The following is a 14,634-nucleotide window of genomic DNA, read 5'->3' on the forward strand; positions in this document are numbered from 1 at the left end:
TTCAAGGGGTCCCTGGGAGTGTGTTGGTATTTACAGGGGGTCCCTGGGAGTGTGTTGGTATTTATAGGGGTCCCCAAGATTGCCTTAGCATTTGCAGAGGGTCCCCAGAAGTGCTGTCAGTATTTACAGAGGGTCCCCAGGTATGTGCCACTAGTTGCAGGGGATCTCGGGGCCTTGTAAGATAAGGCACACACCAGGTAGTGCATTTCCCTATTTAAATATTGTGCCCTGCAGTTGTATTTACTAAATCAATCTACTTGTAATAAAATAATCGCATCTCTTTTACGTCTTGACAGATTTCACCAGAAATATTGCAGCCAGTTTGAAGGAGCCTGAAGGCAGCTGGCAATACAGAAGAATGATCCTTTACTCTTGCTTTTTGTGCTTCTATAAAAAAGACTTGTCAGTTTGTTGACTAATTACTTTTCACTGGTCCTGGAAAATCACAACGGGCACACGTCCAAAGCAAATCTCTGTAGTGAACCCAACACACTGCAGCTTTGACTCAGCTTTCTTTAAATTTGCATATCTCTTGGGTTTTCTCAATACAAATCTCCATTTGGCCCGAAGTGGTGAGGGGGGAGGGCGGAGTGAAGATGATAAAGTACTGGGGTGAGATCCCGGTGTCCTCCGCTCAGCCCAGCCGGAGCTCTTTTGACCTGCTACAGCGGGAGTTCCGAACGGTGGAAATCCAGGACCCTCCACTGCACCAACCCTCAGCCGACAGGCCCCGGCCGGCGACCATGCTGGATGTGCCGTCCGAACCCTGCGGCCTTACTGTCCACACCATCCAGCTGTTGCAGTACAACCGGCGGCTGCGGAGCCTCGTTGCCGCTGCTCAGGCACAGGGCCAGCCACAGATGGAAGGAGTGAAGGCCGAGGAGGCTGAGGCCCTGCCGCCAGTACCCAACTCACCGCCCATCCCGGAGGAGCTACTGCCTCTGGACAGTAAAAGCCCGAAGCTGCCTTTCCAGTTGAGGCACAGTGACCCGGAGAGCGACTTCTACAGGTGAGCTTGAAAGTGCTGAGATGGCAAAGAAAGAGAGAAAAACTTGCATTGATGCAAAACCTTCCATAAACCCAGGACATCCCAAAGCATTTTACACCCAATTATGAAGTTGTAATGTAGGAAATAAAGCAAGGTCCACAAACTGTAACATGACAATGACCAGATCACCACCTGTTTATTATTGTTGTTGTCTGAGGGATAAATATTGGTCTAAGCACTTCTTTGAAATAGAGCCATGGCATCCTTTATGTTTACCTGCAAGGGCGCACGTGGGCCTCAGCTTAATACCTCATTAAAAGGATGGTACCTCCGACAGTGTAGCACTCCTCCAGTACTCGGTCTAGATTAGGTGCTGCACTCGCTAGACTGAGACTTGAATCTACAACCTTCTGACTCAGCGGCGAATGCTGCCCCTAAGCTATGGTTGATATTGTGTCATGGAGTAGGAATGATCTATGGAGGTGTTGCGACAGAATGTTCTTCAAGTTATAATAATGATAATTGGGAAAAAACAGTGATTTAAACCTCGACAAGGCACTTAAAGGAGAGCTGTATCCTTCTATATTATCGCAATTGATTTTTCTTTTACACTGACTATAAATTTGCTTTATTGATCCTGCTATGGTTAGGTCAAGTGATTTGTTGCAACAAATCTTTTGCTATCGTTAAGATCTATTTGACACAGCACTTTCACTGCCTCCAGAACTACTTTTGGGCAAAATTGCAGTACTTGCCCACAAACCGAGTAAGTGTAGAAATTCATGGGACTTGTTGCACCTGCATGTCGATTTGAAGGGGAACAGGTTGTATCTATGAGGAAAGAGCAGGGGTGCAGGACTAATTGGATAGCTCTTTCAAAGAACTGGCACAGTGACAATGGGCTGAATGGCCTAACAGCACTGTGATTCTCATGGGATTTAGTGGTTATCCAAATCGGTTTCACTGTGAACAGTGCTGCTCTGAATTTTATCTACTTGTTCCTCTTAACACACACGTGTCCAACTCCCTGCACCTTCAGTTTAAGATCAAGATTTGCCTCACTGTCTTCCACTCTTAGCTCACTTTTCTCCCCCTGAGGACATCAAAAGTGTGGAGCTCCATACCTCCCTTCATCTTCTCATAAATCAAAAGACTTTTAAAACATAAAATTGAGATCACCTAACCATTACTTTGTTTTCACTCATACAGATTTTCAAACACGGGGGTCATGCATTAGGCTCTTCGTTAGCTTTTTCAGCAGGGCAGGTTGTACAACAACAAGATTTGCCATGTAATTTTGGCTAATCACTTATGCTCTTATGTTATTTTGGTTTTAAACTAGTTCCTCATACAATATCATCTATATAGATTGCATAGTCAGGTTCTTTTTCATTTTTCAATTCTTCCATAGGATGAGAGCATCGCTGGAAAGACCGGCATTTTTTGACCATCCCTAATTGCCCTTGGGGAAAGTGGTGGAGAACCACTACCCGTCCAGCTGGTGTAGGTACACCCACAGTGCTGTTAGGAAGAGTGTTCCAGATTTTTGGCCCAGTGAAAGTGAAGGAACGGCAATACAGTTCCAAGTCAGGATGGTGTATGGCTTGGAGGGGAACTTGCAGGTGGTGGTATTCCCATACATCAGCTACCCATGTCCCTCCAGGTGGTAGAGTTTGCAGGTTTGGAAGCTGCTGTCAAAGGAGCCTTGGTGATTTGTAGATGCTACACACTGTGCTATTTATGCACTGGTGGTGGAGGGAGCGAATGTTTAAGGTGGCGGGTGGGGTGCTGATCAAGCGGGCTGCTTTGTCCTGGATGGTGTCAAGCTTCGTGACTGCTGTTGAAGTACCATGAAGTGGAGAATACTTCATAGAATTTTACAGAACAGAAGGAGGCCATTTGACTCATCGTGTCTGTACCAACTCTTTGGAAGAGTTATCTGATCAGACCCTGCTCTTCTCCCATATCCCTGAAAATTAACTTTTTGTAAATTAATTCTGCAAATTAATTATGCAGATTGACAGCTTTAAACAAAGGAGCATGGAAGAGATAAGGGGCCTCAGTTTTAAGTTTGCTGTAAAATGGAATCCTTAAAGCGTGGAAATGCCTCAAGTCGCCTTACTAAACTCATTAATACTGATTCTCAGATCCCCTGTTCTCCATCACATTGTTAATGATTGGTTGTCCAGGCTGTTCACTAGTGTGCCGGGAAGCATATATCTCTTACAGGTCACTAGGATTTTTCACACTTAGAAGTAACCCTACAAATCAATGCTGTAATAGATAGCATGGTGTTAGTTAGAAAAGCAGGAAGAAACTTACCAGTTCATAAGTTCAAGGTGAGGAACACGAGGTTTAGGGGGGATGTGAGGAAAAACTTTTTTACCCAGAGGGTGGTGAGAGTCTGAAATGCATTGCCTGGGAGGGTGGTGGAGGCGGGTTGCCTTATATCCTTTAAAAAGTACCTGGATGAGCATTTGGCATGTCATAGCATTCAAGGCTATGGGCCAAGTGCTGGTAAATGGGATTAGGTAGGGAAGTCAGGTGTTTCTCACACATCGGTGCAGACTCGATGGGCCGAAGGGCCTCTTCTGCACTGTGTGATTCTGTGAGTGGTCCATGCTGATAGACTGCACAGTTTTAGCTGGTGAACTCCCAACTAGTACCCCCCCCCCCCCCTGCCCCCAACACTCCCAAGCTCTTGCTGTTGCAACTTAACATCGAAGCTATTGGATCCTGAGCAAGTGTTTTCTATGGGGGAAAAAGGTGTGTGTTCCCCATTAGGTTAAATCGAAAACTTTGCCTCCTCTGGACTTCTCAGTGCCCTGTTTTGGAGATCTGCAGGGACAGCAGTGGGCCATTCAGCCTCTCAGGTCTGTTCTGCCTTTCAGTTGCTTGGCTGCTGTTTATCTGAAAAAAAAATCTATCGATCTTTTCAAATCTCAATTGACTTGACATCTTTCTGGGGAAGAGAGTTTCATTTTCCCTTCAGTGCGACTATGGGTTTCTCAATCTCATACAGTGGCCGAACAAAGTACGATTTTGTGGTCCTGTTTTCAGCATGGTGTCACTGTTAGCAGCGTCACTGCCCCCACTTCCCAAAAGAATTAGCTGTAACCATTGTGGTTTGTTCCCCCAGGGGAAAGGGTGAACCTGTGACGGAACTTAGTTGGACGTCTTGTCGGCAGCTCCTCTACCAGTCAGTTGCCACAGTCCTAGCACACGCAGGCTTTGAGTCTGCCCATGAGGGCGTTCTGGAAACGCTGACAGACGTCGCCAGTGATTACTATTTCAAATTCACACGGCTCCTGCGCTTTGCCACGGATCGAGAAGCACGGGTTGGGCAGTCCCCGTTCCAGGACGTGATGGAACAGGTATTCCATGAGGTGGGAATCGGCAGCGTGCTCTCCTTGCAGAGGTTCTGGCAACATCGCATCAAGGACTATCACAGCTACACTCTCCAGGTAGGTAAACCACATCGTAAACACATTCAGACATTTCAGATCTGCCCCCCACCTCCGCCAGTGGCTCAAAATAATGCCCCAATGGCGCTCGTGCCTTCAACTGCCTATTTTCTAAGCTTCGGAATTCCTTCCTGAAGCTTTCTAACTCTCTCTATCTCCCTCTTCTCCTTTAAGATGCTCCTTAAAAATCTACCTTTTGACCAAGCTTTTAATTATCTGTTCTAACACGTAATTGTGTGGCTTGGTATCCTTTTTTGTTTGATAATGCTCCTGTAAAGCACCTTGGGACATTTTACTATTTTAAAGGTGCTATTTAAATGCAACAATCATATTTTCTGTGAAGTTATTGTTCCAAGTAGTCATGCTATTGTATGGTACTGAGCCAAGGGAGATCCCAGGTTTTATCCTTAACTGCGCCATGTTAGCTGATCATGCCTGGGAGTGATAGTGAGGCGCTGTAGTTGCCTCAATACGCTGGGCTGGCGAGGGAAAAGAAATCTGCCAAGTTCCCAGGTCCTGATCGGTGTCTATCAACCCCTGCCCTGAATGTGCGTGGGCATCCGAGTGAGCTATGCTTTGCTCACACAGTCAGATAGATGTTCAAAAGCTTTGTGCCATGTTACCAAATGTCCTGAAGAATATCTGAAATAAACCTGAAGAGTACATAATGCTCCCTTTGCCACAACATGGCTACGTTTTGACTGGCTGATTCTTACAAGTACTGTGTATTTGCCATCTCACACTTCAGAGGTGAGCCCATGGCTTAACCTGAACTGTGAGCTTGCATACTGTACCCCAGTTTGTGTCGTTGTACTCCAATAGTTCATTTAATAATAGATGTGAATATAGTTTTTAAAAAAAGTCTTGCATGGTTTCTGTTCTGAAACATTGACCTAAATCTTCCAATCAATGTCAGAATGCTACATCTGACACTGACCAGACAGAAAACTGCCCACTTACCTGGATACGTTTAAAGGCCAAACTTGCGATGCAGCATCTGGAAGAGCTCCCTCAGTGCAGGAATCTGCTCAGAGACCTGCAAAGAGGATCAGTGCAGAGAACGTGCCCCCTTTTTATGGCAGATGCTGCTGTATTCTGCTAAGTATTTAAAGGTCCAGTCTTAATGAATGAGTGTGGGTTAGTGAATGGATGACCTAATGGGTAAGTGGGTGAGTGGATGAGAGAGAGTGGTTGAGCGGATAGATGGCTGAGTGGGTGGATAGGTGGGTGAGTGAGTGCATAGTCGGGTGGGGAGTATTCGGGTGGTCGAGGGATAGTCAGATTAGATCGGGTTGGGGTAGTCGGGCGGCCAGATGGCAGTCGAGTCTGGTCAGAAGTTTGTCAGGTGGTCAGGAGTGGTAGTCGCGTCAGGTCAGGCGGTAGTGGGGTCAGGGTAGGTGGGTAGTCATATAGTCAGGTCTGGTCGGGTGGGTGGTCAGGGGGTTGGTCAGGTCGGGGGATTGCGGGTTGGGGTGTGGTCAGTTGTGGAGTTACCCAGGTATTAGATCTGATTTTAAACTCTATCGTTTCCTGGATAACTATCCAGTTAAGTACTGCATATCTAGCCCAAGTCTCCGACTCTAGCTCAGATTCTGAGACTTTTGCACAGGCTCCCAGGGAAAAGGGAATTGCCCATCGCAAGTTTAAACTTCCCAGACAATTCCCACGTAGGTACATGCATCAGGACTTCCATACTGAACTGTGCTGGGACCAGTGTTCTAGTGAGTCGTATAACTAGGGCTGTAGAGAAGGCTTTAAGCCACATAGTTGGGGCGGCGGAGGGGTGGGATGGGGGGGAAATCACATGAGGGAGATGTGGAAAATTAAAGAGAAAGGACAGACATTAAAACAAGGTAGCAATAAGGGTCATGATAAGAGCGGCAGGAAGACACAGAGCGTATAAACTTAATAGTGCACTGGCAGTTAAGATCAGAGTTTGCAAGAATGGTGAAAAGACAGAATAAAAGGCTTTGTATCTGATTGCATGCAGTATTCATAACAAAATGGATGAAATAATAGCACACGTAGAAATGTATCTCTATGACCTGATAGCCATTACAGAGACACGTCTGCAAGGTGACTAAGGCTGGGACCTAAATATTCGAAGGCATTTGACATTTCGGAAGGAAAGGAAGCGAGGTAAAGGCGGTGGGGTAGCTCTGTTAATTAAGGATGACATTGGTGCAGCAGTGAGAGAAGGCCTTGGTTCAGAAGATCACGAATCAGTTTGGGTAGAAATAAGAAGTAGCAAAAGTAAGAAGTCACTTGTAGGAGTAGTTTATAGGCCACCTAACAATATAGCGCGGGAAGATGGCATTGAGTTGGATCAGCCATGATCTAGTTAAATGGCAGAGCAGGTTTGAGGGGCAGAATGGCCTAGTCCTGCTCCTATGGACTGTGTATATACAGGAAGAAATATTGGTGGCTTGTAAGAAAGATACTGAAATAATCAGGGATGATTTTAATCTTCATATAGATTAGATGAAACAGATTGGCATTGAGGGAGAAATTATACTATGTGAGAAAGCTAGTTAGAAAAATGAAAACTGATAGTAAGAATTTCTATAAGTATTTAAAAAGGAAAAATGTAACCAAAGTGAGCGTTGGCCCTCTAGGGTCTGGGGAATTAATAATGGGAAATAAGGAAATGACAGAAGCATTGAACAGGTATTTTGTGTCTGTCCTTACTCTAGGAAACACAGAAAAACCCAAGAATACTTATAAGTCAAGAGGTAAAAGGGAATGAGGAGCTTAAAACAATCACAATCATAAAGGTTACTGGAAAAACTATTAGAACTAAAAGCTGACAAGGCCCCTGGATTTGACGGCCTGCATCCTAGGATCATAAAGGAAATAGCTGCAGAGATGGTAGATGATTTGGTTTTGACCTTCAAAAATTTCCTAGATTCAGGAAAGGTCTCAGTTGATTGGAAAAATCACAACTGTAACACCACTGGTCAAGAAAGAAGAGAGAAGAAGCAGGAAACTATAGGCCAGTTAGCCTGACATCTATCATAGGGAAATGCTAGAATCCATTATTAAGGAGGAAAAAGCAGGACATTTGGAAAATCATCATGTAATTAGGCAGAGTCAACATGGTTTTGTGAAAGGGAAATCATGTTTGACTTATTAGAGCTCTTTGAGGAAATAACAAGCAAGGTAGATAAAGAGGAACCTGCAGATATGGTGTAATTGGATTTCCAAAAGGCATTCAGTAAGGTGCTATATCGAAGATTATTACACAAAATAAGAGCTCATGGTAAAACAAAAATAAAAATACCTGGAAAAACTCAGCAGGTCTGGCAGCATCTGCGGAGAGAAACACAGTTAACGTTTCGAGTCCGTATGACTCTTCAACAGAACTAAGTAAAAATAGAAAAGACGTGAAATATAAGCTGGTTTAGGCGGGGGGAGGTAGAGCTGGATAGAGCTGGATAATGTGGGAAAATGTGAACTTGTCCACTTTGGCAGGAAGAATAGAAAAGCAATATATTTTTTAAACGGAGAGATACTGCAGAGCTCAATGGTACAGAGGGATCTGCATGTCCTGTACATGAATCATAAAAAGTTGGTATGCAGGTACAGCAAGTGATCAGGAAGGCAAATGGAATGTTCCATTTATTGCAAGGGGAATCGAGTTTAAAAGTAGGTAAGTTTTGCTACAGCTGTACAGCCGTGACAAGACCGCATCTGGACTGTGCACACTTTTGGGCTACTTACTTAAGAAAGGATATAATTGCATTAGAAGCTGTTCAGAAAAGGTTCACTCGACTGATTCCTGGGGTGAAGGGGTCATCTTATGAGGAAAGGTTGGACAGGTTGTGCCTGTATCCATTGGAGTTGAGAAGAATGCGAGGTGATCTTATTAAAACATCTAAGATCCTGAGGGGACTTGACAGGTTGGATGCTGAGAGAATGTTTCCTCTTATGGGGTAGTCTAGAACTAGGGGACGCAGTTTAAAAATTAGGGGTCATCTATTTAAGACAGAGATGAGATTTTTTTTCTCAGAGGGTTAATAGACTGTGGAATTCTCTTCCTTAGAGTGCAGAGGCTGGGTCATTGAATATGTTCGAGGCTGAGTTAGATAAAATTTTGATTGACAAGGGAGTCAAGGGCTATGGTGGGTAGACAGGTAAGTGGAGTTGAAGGCACAGTCAGATCAGCCATGATTTTATTGAATGATGGAGTAGGATCAAGGGCGCTGAATGCCTACTCCTGCTCCTAATTCTTGTATTCTTGTGACACACATCTTCAGTCATATGTCAGGTCTCTAACCAAACGGAGACTGAAAGATTTGGGCCCATATTTCCTGATGTCTTGATTTTTGTTTAATACTTAGTAATTTTATATGATAAACCTATTAAAACCACGTAAATGATTTCTATGGAGATTGCAGTGTAAACATTTATATTGAGGGTTCGCTTGTCAGAGTGCAATCCCATCTGTTGTGATGCTGAGATGCAAGTCACCCACCGCTTCTTACCACTTTGCTTTCCAGTCCATATTCCCCTTCCCAACAGGCAAGTTTGAATTTTATCTATCTCTTTTAATCGCTTTTTTCATTTTAATATATTTTATCTGTTAACATAATGCTCTCATTTTAAGTGGCTATCCAATTTTCTGTGCTATGCCACCCAAGTTCTCTTACATAGGGCTCCACTGGTCTTTTAATGATTGGTCTATTGCTCTCTGCAGCCTCTCCCTGGCCCTCCACTGGTGTTTGTGATCAGCCCTGGCGACTTTGCTTAGACTTTTCTCTGTAGGCTGCTACTCACCCACCCTGCCACTTCAGCTAGTTTGATGCCTTTTAGATTAACTTCCTGACTCATAAATTAGTTCCCTGCCACTTGAATTTTTCCCCTTCACCCAGCCTCCAGTACCACTGAGGCTTGCTACCACAGCTGGTTTGTTCCTGTCACTTCTGTTTGTACTCCTTTACTTTCTATACCTCTTAACTTCTGTCCCGCTGCTTAAGTTACTGATTTATTTTGTGGCCCTGCTACTTAAATTTTAATGCCTCCCACCTCCTGCTTCCATCGCTCCTGTACACAATATGTCAGGCAATTATACTTCTCTAATATATATTTAATATTACTTTGTATCCACTGACTCACACAGTAGATTGACTAATATAATTTTTTTAAGTTGGAGGCAAGGGCTGAATGGCAGAATAAGTTTGGCCTTTCACTCTGGAACTTGGGAATAAGGATATCACCAAAGATCATTGTGATGAAAATCTCTTTTCTCTCTCTACCTACACGAGTCCTACATGAAGTCAGTTTGGGTGGTCTTAACTCAATTCCTCATGAGCCTGAATCAAAGCATGAAAATGCTCCTAATCTGCTACTACTATCCTCAAAATAGGCAATTTCACCTCTGAGGCTTCAAGCATTGCCTGGTGTAGAACATGGGATCATTATATTCATGCAGCATTGGTACCTTCTAAAGTTGGGACATTGCTGGAATTATGAATTATCTTTGGTCATGTTACACCTGTTGACCGGGAAAGGTCTATTTTCTAGCATTGCTATGGGCACATAAAAAAAACCCACATCTTCTGCATTAATGTTGTCCCACCAGGATATCTCTGAGCAGCACACAATGCTCCCATACTCACCTACTGACTGTCTTGTTTTCACATGGACTTTTGTCTACAGGTGAGCAAGCAGCTGGCTGAAGAGTATGAAAAACTGGTTAGTCCCGAGAAAATCTCAACCGAGGACACTAAACCATTGAAGATAAAGGATGAACCCATCAGTGACATTGCTTTCCCTGTTAATGAAGAGAACGAGTCTGATCTGTCTGCAGGCGAACAAGCCTTGCAGCTTGGGGTTTTGGCGCAGGCTCATGAACGTTTTGCTGCTGCACTGGAGGTTGATGCATCCCCTCAGACATCAGGTGATGACACATTTTAAATTCTACTATATTTCTTCACTAGGTTACCAGAAGATGTACAGCGGAAACCTGTGAATTATGGACACCTTAGGGTCTGGCAACAAGTGTCATATTTTTGCAGGTGTCCTTATTTTCAACATGAATGTTATGTATAATTAAAGTAAAACAGTAGAATGGGGAGTTCTATACCCAGCATCTATAATGGCAGGGAAACCACTCTAATCCTGAGACAGATTCATGCAAGTATTCAATCCCAGAGATGGAATGGTTTCTCAGCTACAATGGAGGCTGGGTAATGAGCTTGCCATTACAAAAAACATCTCTTTCACAAACCTGCTGCTGCCTTATGTCTCCTGTGGTGTTAAAGCTAGAAGGCTTCCTCTGGCCTATTTTATATGCCTGACAACTCCAGTTCTCCCCCTTGAGGATATTTGTGAAGTCTGGAGAGAATACTGTACTGAGTTGCTGCCTTATCCAACAACCTATAAAAGATTGAAAAGAAAAAAAGCTTCATTTATACCACGCTTTTCTTATCTGGAGGGTAATCTAAGGCACAGTGAATTGCTTTGAAGTGATTTCTAGGCAGATGTGACAGGGCAATTTCTGTGCTCACACAGGCTTCCAAGCATAATAATAAGCATAATGACCATTTACTAACCAGTTGTTTTGGTGTAATTGGTTGAGTGAATAATTTTAGCCAGTACACTAGGCAAACTAAACAGCTCTTCTTAAAACCTGTCTTGTGGTCTTTTATGTCCACTGAACAGTCAGACTGTATTTAATGTCTCATCTAAAATATAACATCTATGACCTTGTAGCACTGATACATCAGCCTAAATTGCATCCTCGGGTACAGCAATACTACTTGAACCCACAGCCTTTTGAATTAAAGGCCAGGAAACTACCAGTGAGCCAAGTCAGCATTATTGCAGAAATTTCCATTCAGCATGGAGAAACCTAGTGCTGCAACACTGTACAGATAGAAGACTTGGTTGGCACAAATGGACTCCACCTTATATCTCCTAGTAAATGGTAGGACAGGAGATGAAGGCAGTGTTCATGCTGAATACCTAAATGCTGCTGTAATTGGAGGGAGACAGTGCATTGAATCATTGAACTTGGAGATCAATGCTATAAAAACAATGAATTTCCGTAGAGCAGTTCTGTGGCTGGTGGATTAGATTCTATTTGAGGCAAGAAATGCTTAGTATTCCAGGGCAATGTTGTAGTATTTAGTAATCTTAGTAGGACTTTAAAATGTTGCTGATATTGTTGGCTCTTTAAAACAGTTCTTTTGTCATCGTGGCATGTATATCCTCCAAATGTCTCAAATGTAATCTGGCCGAATTTCTCATGTGTGAGATTATATAGGGTTGTGATTGACTTAATAAGGGATCATGACATGTGGTAAGACTCAGTATCCCACCTGTACTGCTTTCATTGATTTTAATAAGGCTTTTGACCTAGTATCTCAACCATCATGGAAGTAATGGCAGTTCATGGCCACACATTGGATTTAAACTAGTATATGTACGGCAGCTCCAAGATTTGTATATAGGTTGGTGACTCACCTTCCTCTTCTTCTTGAAAGAGACGTGAGCAAATGCCTGCTATCACCTACCCTTCTCCTTATCGATGAGTTAATAAGTGATGACTTTGCCTATTTATTCCAGAATCTCTGAAAGTTTTATGGTGGTTTTTTTTTTGGACATATTCTTTGAGCAGTCTCACCTGGCACCCAAATACACTCTGTATACCATCTACCAGGCTGTGACCAGTGGGCAGTGCCAGTGGGTTCCAGATTATGGCTTTTCACCATTTGGGAATCTCCACCAGCAACTGTACAGCAGTAGAGGTTGGAGCATGTCCCCAGCCTTGCCTTGTCATGGTGCAGGATACAGGGAGACTTTCAAATAGAAAACAGCAATTCAACTCTTCTTCCTAAATCACTGATTGATTTTTTGAAATAAAAGCAAGAAAAATGTATTTAGCAAGCCAAGATCTAACAGAAGCAGAGTGTTTTGGGATGAAAGCTCTGAATCCACCAAGACATATCTATTGCCCAAATGCAGTCCGGCCTAACTGTCATTCCAGTCTCTTCTGTTTTAATTTCAGCAGTTTTATTTTGCCTTCGGTCTGAAGTGCAGGGTACTGGGACTGAATGGAGAGCTGTCTCAGAGATTTGGACTTGGGCATAGGAAACATAATCACAAAATTTTCTGACAGCAGGAAAATAAGAGTTTTGGTAAACAATAAAAACGGCTAAAAGACATCAGGAAGACAAACAGGTTGGCAGAACGGGTAGACAGGTGGTACATACAATTTAATGTGGACAACAACACCACCACCTTCCATTTATATATAGCTCCTTTTAATGTAGAAGCACACAGAAATTTTAAGATAAAACAGTGTGGAAGGTTATAAAGTCAAAGAATGGGCCTATACACTTAATGGAAAAGTGCTGAATGGCGTGGATGAATAGAGAGACATAAGGCTTCAAATACAAAATTCCCTGAAATTGCAGGAGCAGGTATGTGAAGCCATAAGACTGACCAATAGAATATTAGATTTTATAAATGGGGACAAAGAGTACAAGAAGCTGGACGACCAACACTGCCACCAACTCTGAGCAACTAGTGATGGGCAATATATGCCAACCTTGCCATTTTCAGCCACATTACGTCATTGCTTACATCGCAAGAATGATTTTGTTTTATTATTATGTTTTGCTTCTTTGTTTCCTTCAGGCCCTGAGGTAAGCAGCTCTCCACTGTGGAACCTAACTCAAGTTAAAATGGAGCCTCAGGAGAATGAAGAAGGCAGTGGACCTTCTCACGGCGTTTTGGGCAACGATGTTTTTGAAGAGCCAATGTCTGCCATGAGTGACTCTGGCATCCCGCAAACCCCTAACACTGCTGGCTCCGAAGGCAGCTATATATCCCACTCGCCCGACAGCCTGATAGCCTCTTCTCCTGTTTTCAATCAGCGACCGAAGAAAAAGATGAGGAAAATGTGAATATTCATTGGGCGTTCAAAAGTCTCTTTTTTTTTCTTTATATTTCCGATGCTTATTTGAAATAGTTCTTTTCCATAATAATGAATGCTAATTTGAAATATTTTTTCATCAAAAGTGAAACCTAATTCAGAATTATTGTATGTTTGTATATCGAGTTTAATGTCAAAGGACAGGAACAAAACAACAACGAAAAATGCTTCAGCCAGTCTGAAGTTCCTTCAGGCTAATTGTATTTGTGCAGAAGAGGAAGACTGGGAGGAAGAATCTAGACTTTGAGGGACTGCGTAGCTGTATGGATACAATCCTATTTTTCCACCTATGGGATTTGAATTTCAATTCAGTTCAGAATGATGGTGAGTTCTTAGTAAAAAGGAATGACTTGTGTTTGTATACAATGTTATCACACCACAGAGAAATTGTTCATCTATTGTATTGCTTGTTATGTAACCAACGTGACAGCCGTTTTGGGCACAATTGGCAATCAGATGTCCCTAATCTGTCTGAGTGAAATGAATGAAATCAGCATGTCTCCTAAGTGAGAAGGGATTCATAAACACAAAACTTCGCAAGTGTAGTGTAATTGATGCTGAGAGGTTTAACGGTCTCCTACAGTGCATTAGCCATCCCCGTTTACGTTGCATATTTCAAATAAACAACGTCTTTACTAGCATTTGTCTCTCAACCAACATTACTCAAACAGATTAAATGGCCATTCACGTGCATAGCAAGACCCAAACCATCAATAACTGTATGGCAGCTTTTTTTTTGCTTTATTCTTTCATTTGTTGCCCATCCCTAATTGCCCCTGAAGTGAGTGGTTTGCTCGGCCATTTCAGAGGGCAGTTAAGAGTCAACCATTGCTGTGGGTCTGGAGTCACAGGTAGGCCGGACCAGGTAAGAACATTAGATTTCCCTTCCTAAAAGCCATTAGTGAACCAGATGGATTTTTACAACAATCAATGATAGTCATCATGATCACCATTACTGAGACTAGTTTTCAATTCCAGATTTTTATTAATTTGAATTTAAATTCCGCCAGCTTGAACCAGTGTCCCCAGAGCATTAGCCTGAGCCTCTGGATCACTGGTCCAGTGACATTACCACCATGCCGCCGTCACCTCCTGGTGCTGCACTGATTTACATAAGAACATAACAATACTTACTGCACTTGGTGTATGAAACACGTTTACATATGATCAGAAGCTTTAGGGAGCATTCAATGATTCTGCATTTCCAGTGGGGCACCGTACTCAAAGCATAACATAGCCAG

The 14,634-nt window shown here is 43.0% G+C and overlaps 1 protein-coding gene across 1 annotated transcript; it reads left to right on the plus strand.

The window, feature by feature from the left end:
• The first annotated feature begins 320 nt into the window (after nt 1–320).
• On the plus strand, nt 321–13,975 carry supt7l (SPT7 like, STAGA complex subunit gamma). Its single transcript, XM_078542711.1, has 4 exons — nt 321–1,009; nt 4,128–4,452; nt 10,111–10,351; nt 13,096–13,975. Exons 1-4 carry the CDS (start codon nt 597–599, stop codon nt 13,362–13,364), a joined length of 1,248 nt encoding a protein of 415 aa, XP_078398837.1. The 5' UTR covers nt 321–596; the 3' UTR covers nt 13,365–13,975.
• Nucleotides 13,976–14,634: the final 659 nt, after the last annotated feature.

Source organism: Cetorhinus maximus, chromosome 5, assembly GCF_964194155.1.
Source record: "Cetorhinus maximus chromosome 5, sCetMax3.hap1.1, whole genome shotgun sequence".
NCBI lineage: Eukaryota > Metazoa > Chordata > Chondrichthyes > Lamniformes > Cetorhinidae > Cetorhinus > Cetorhinus maximus.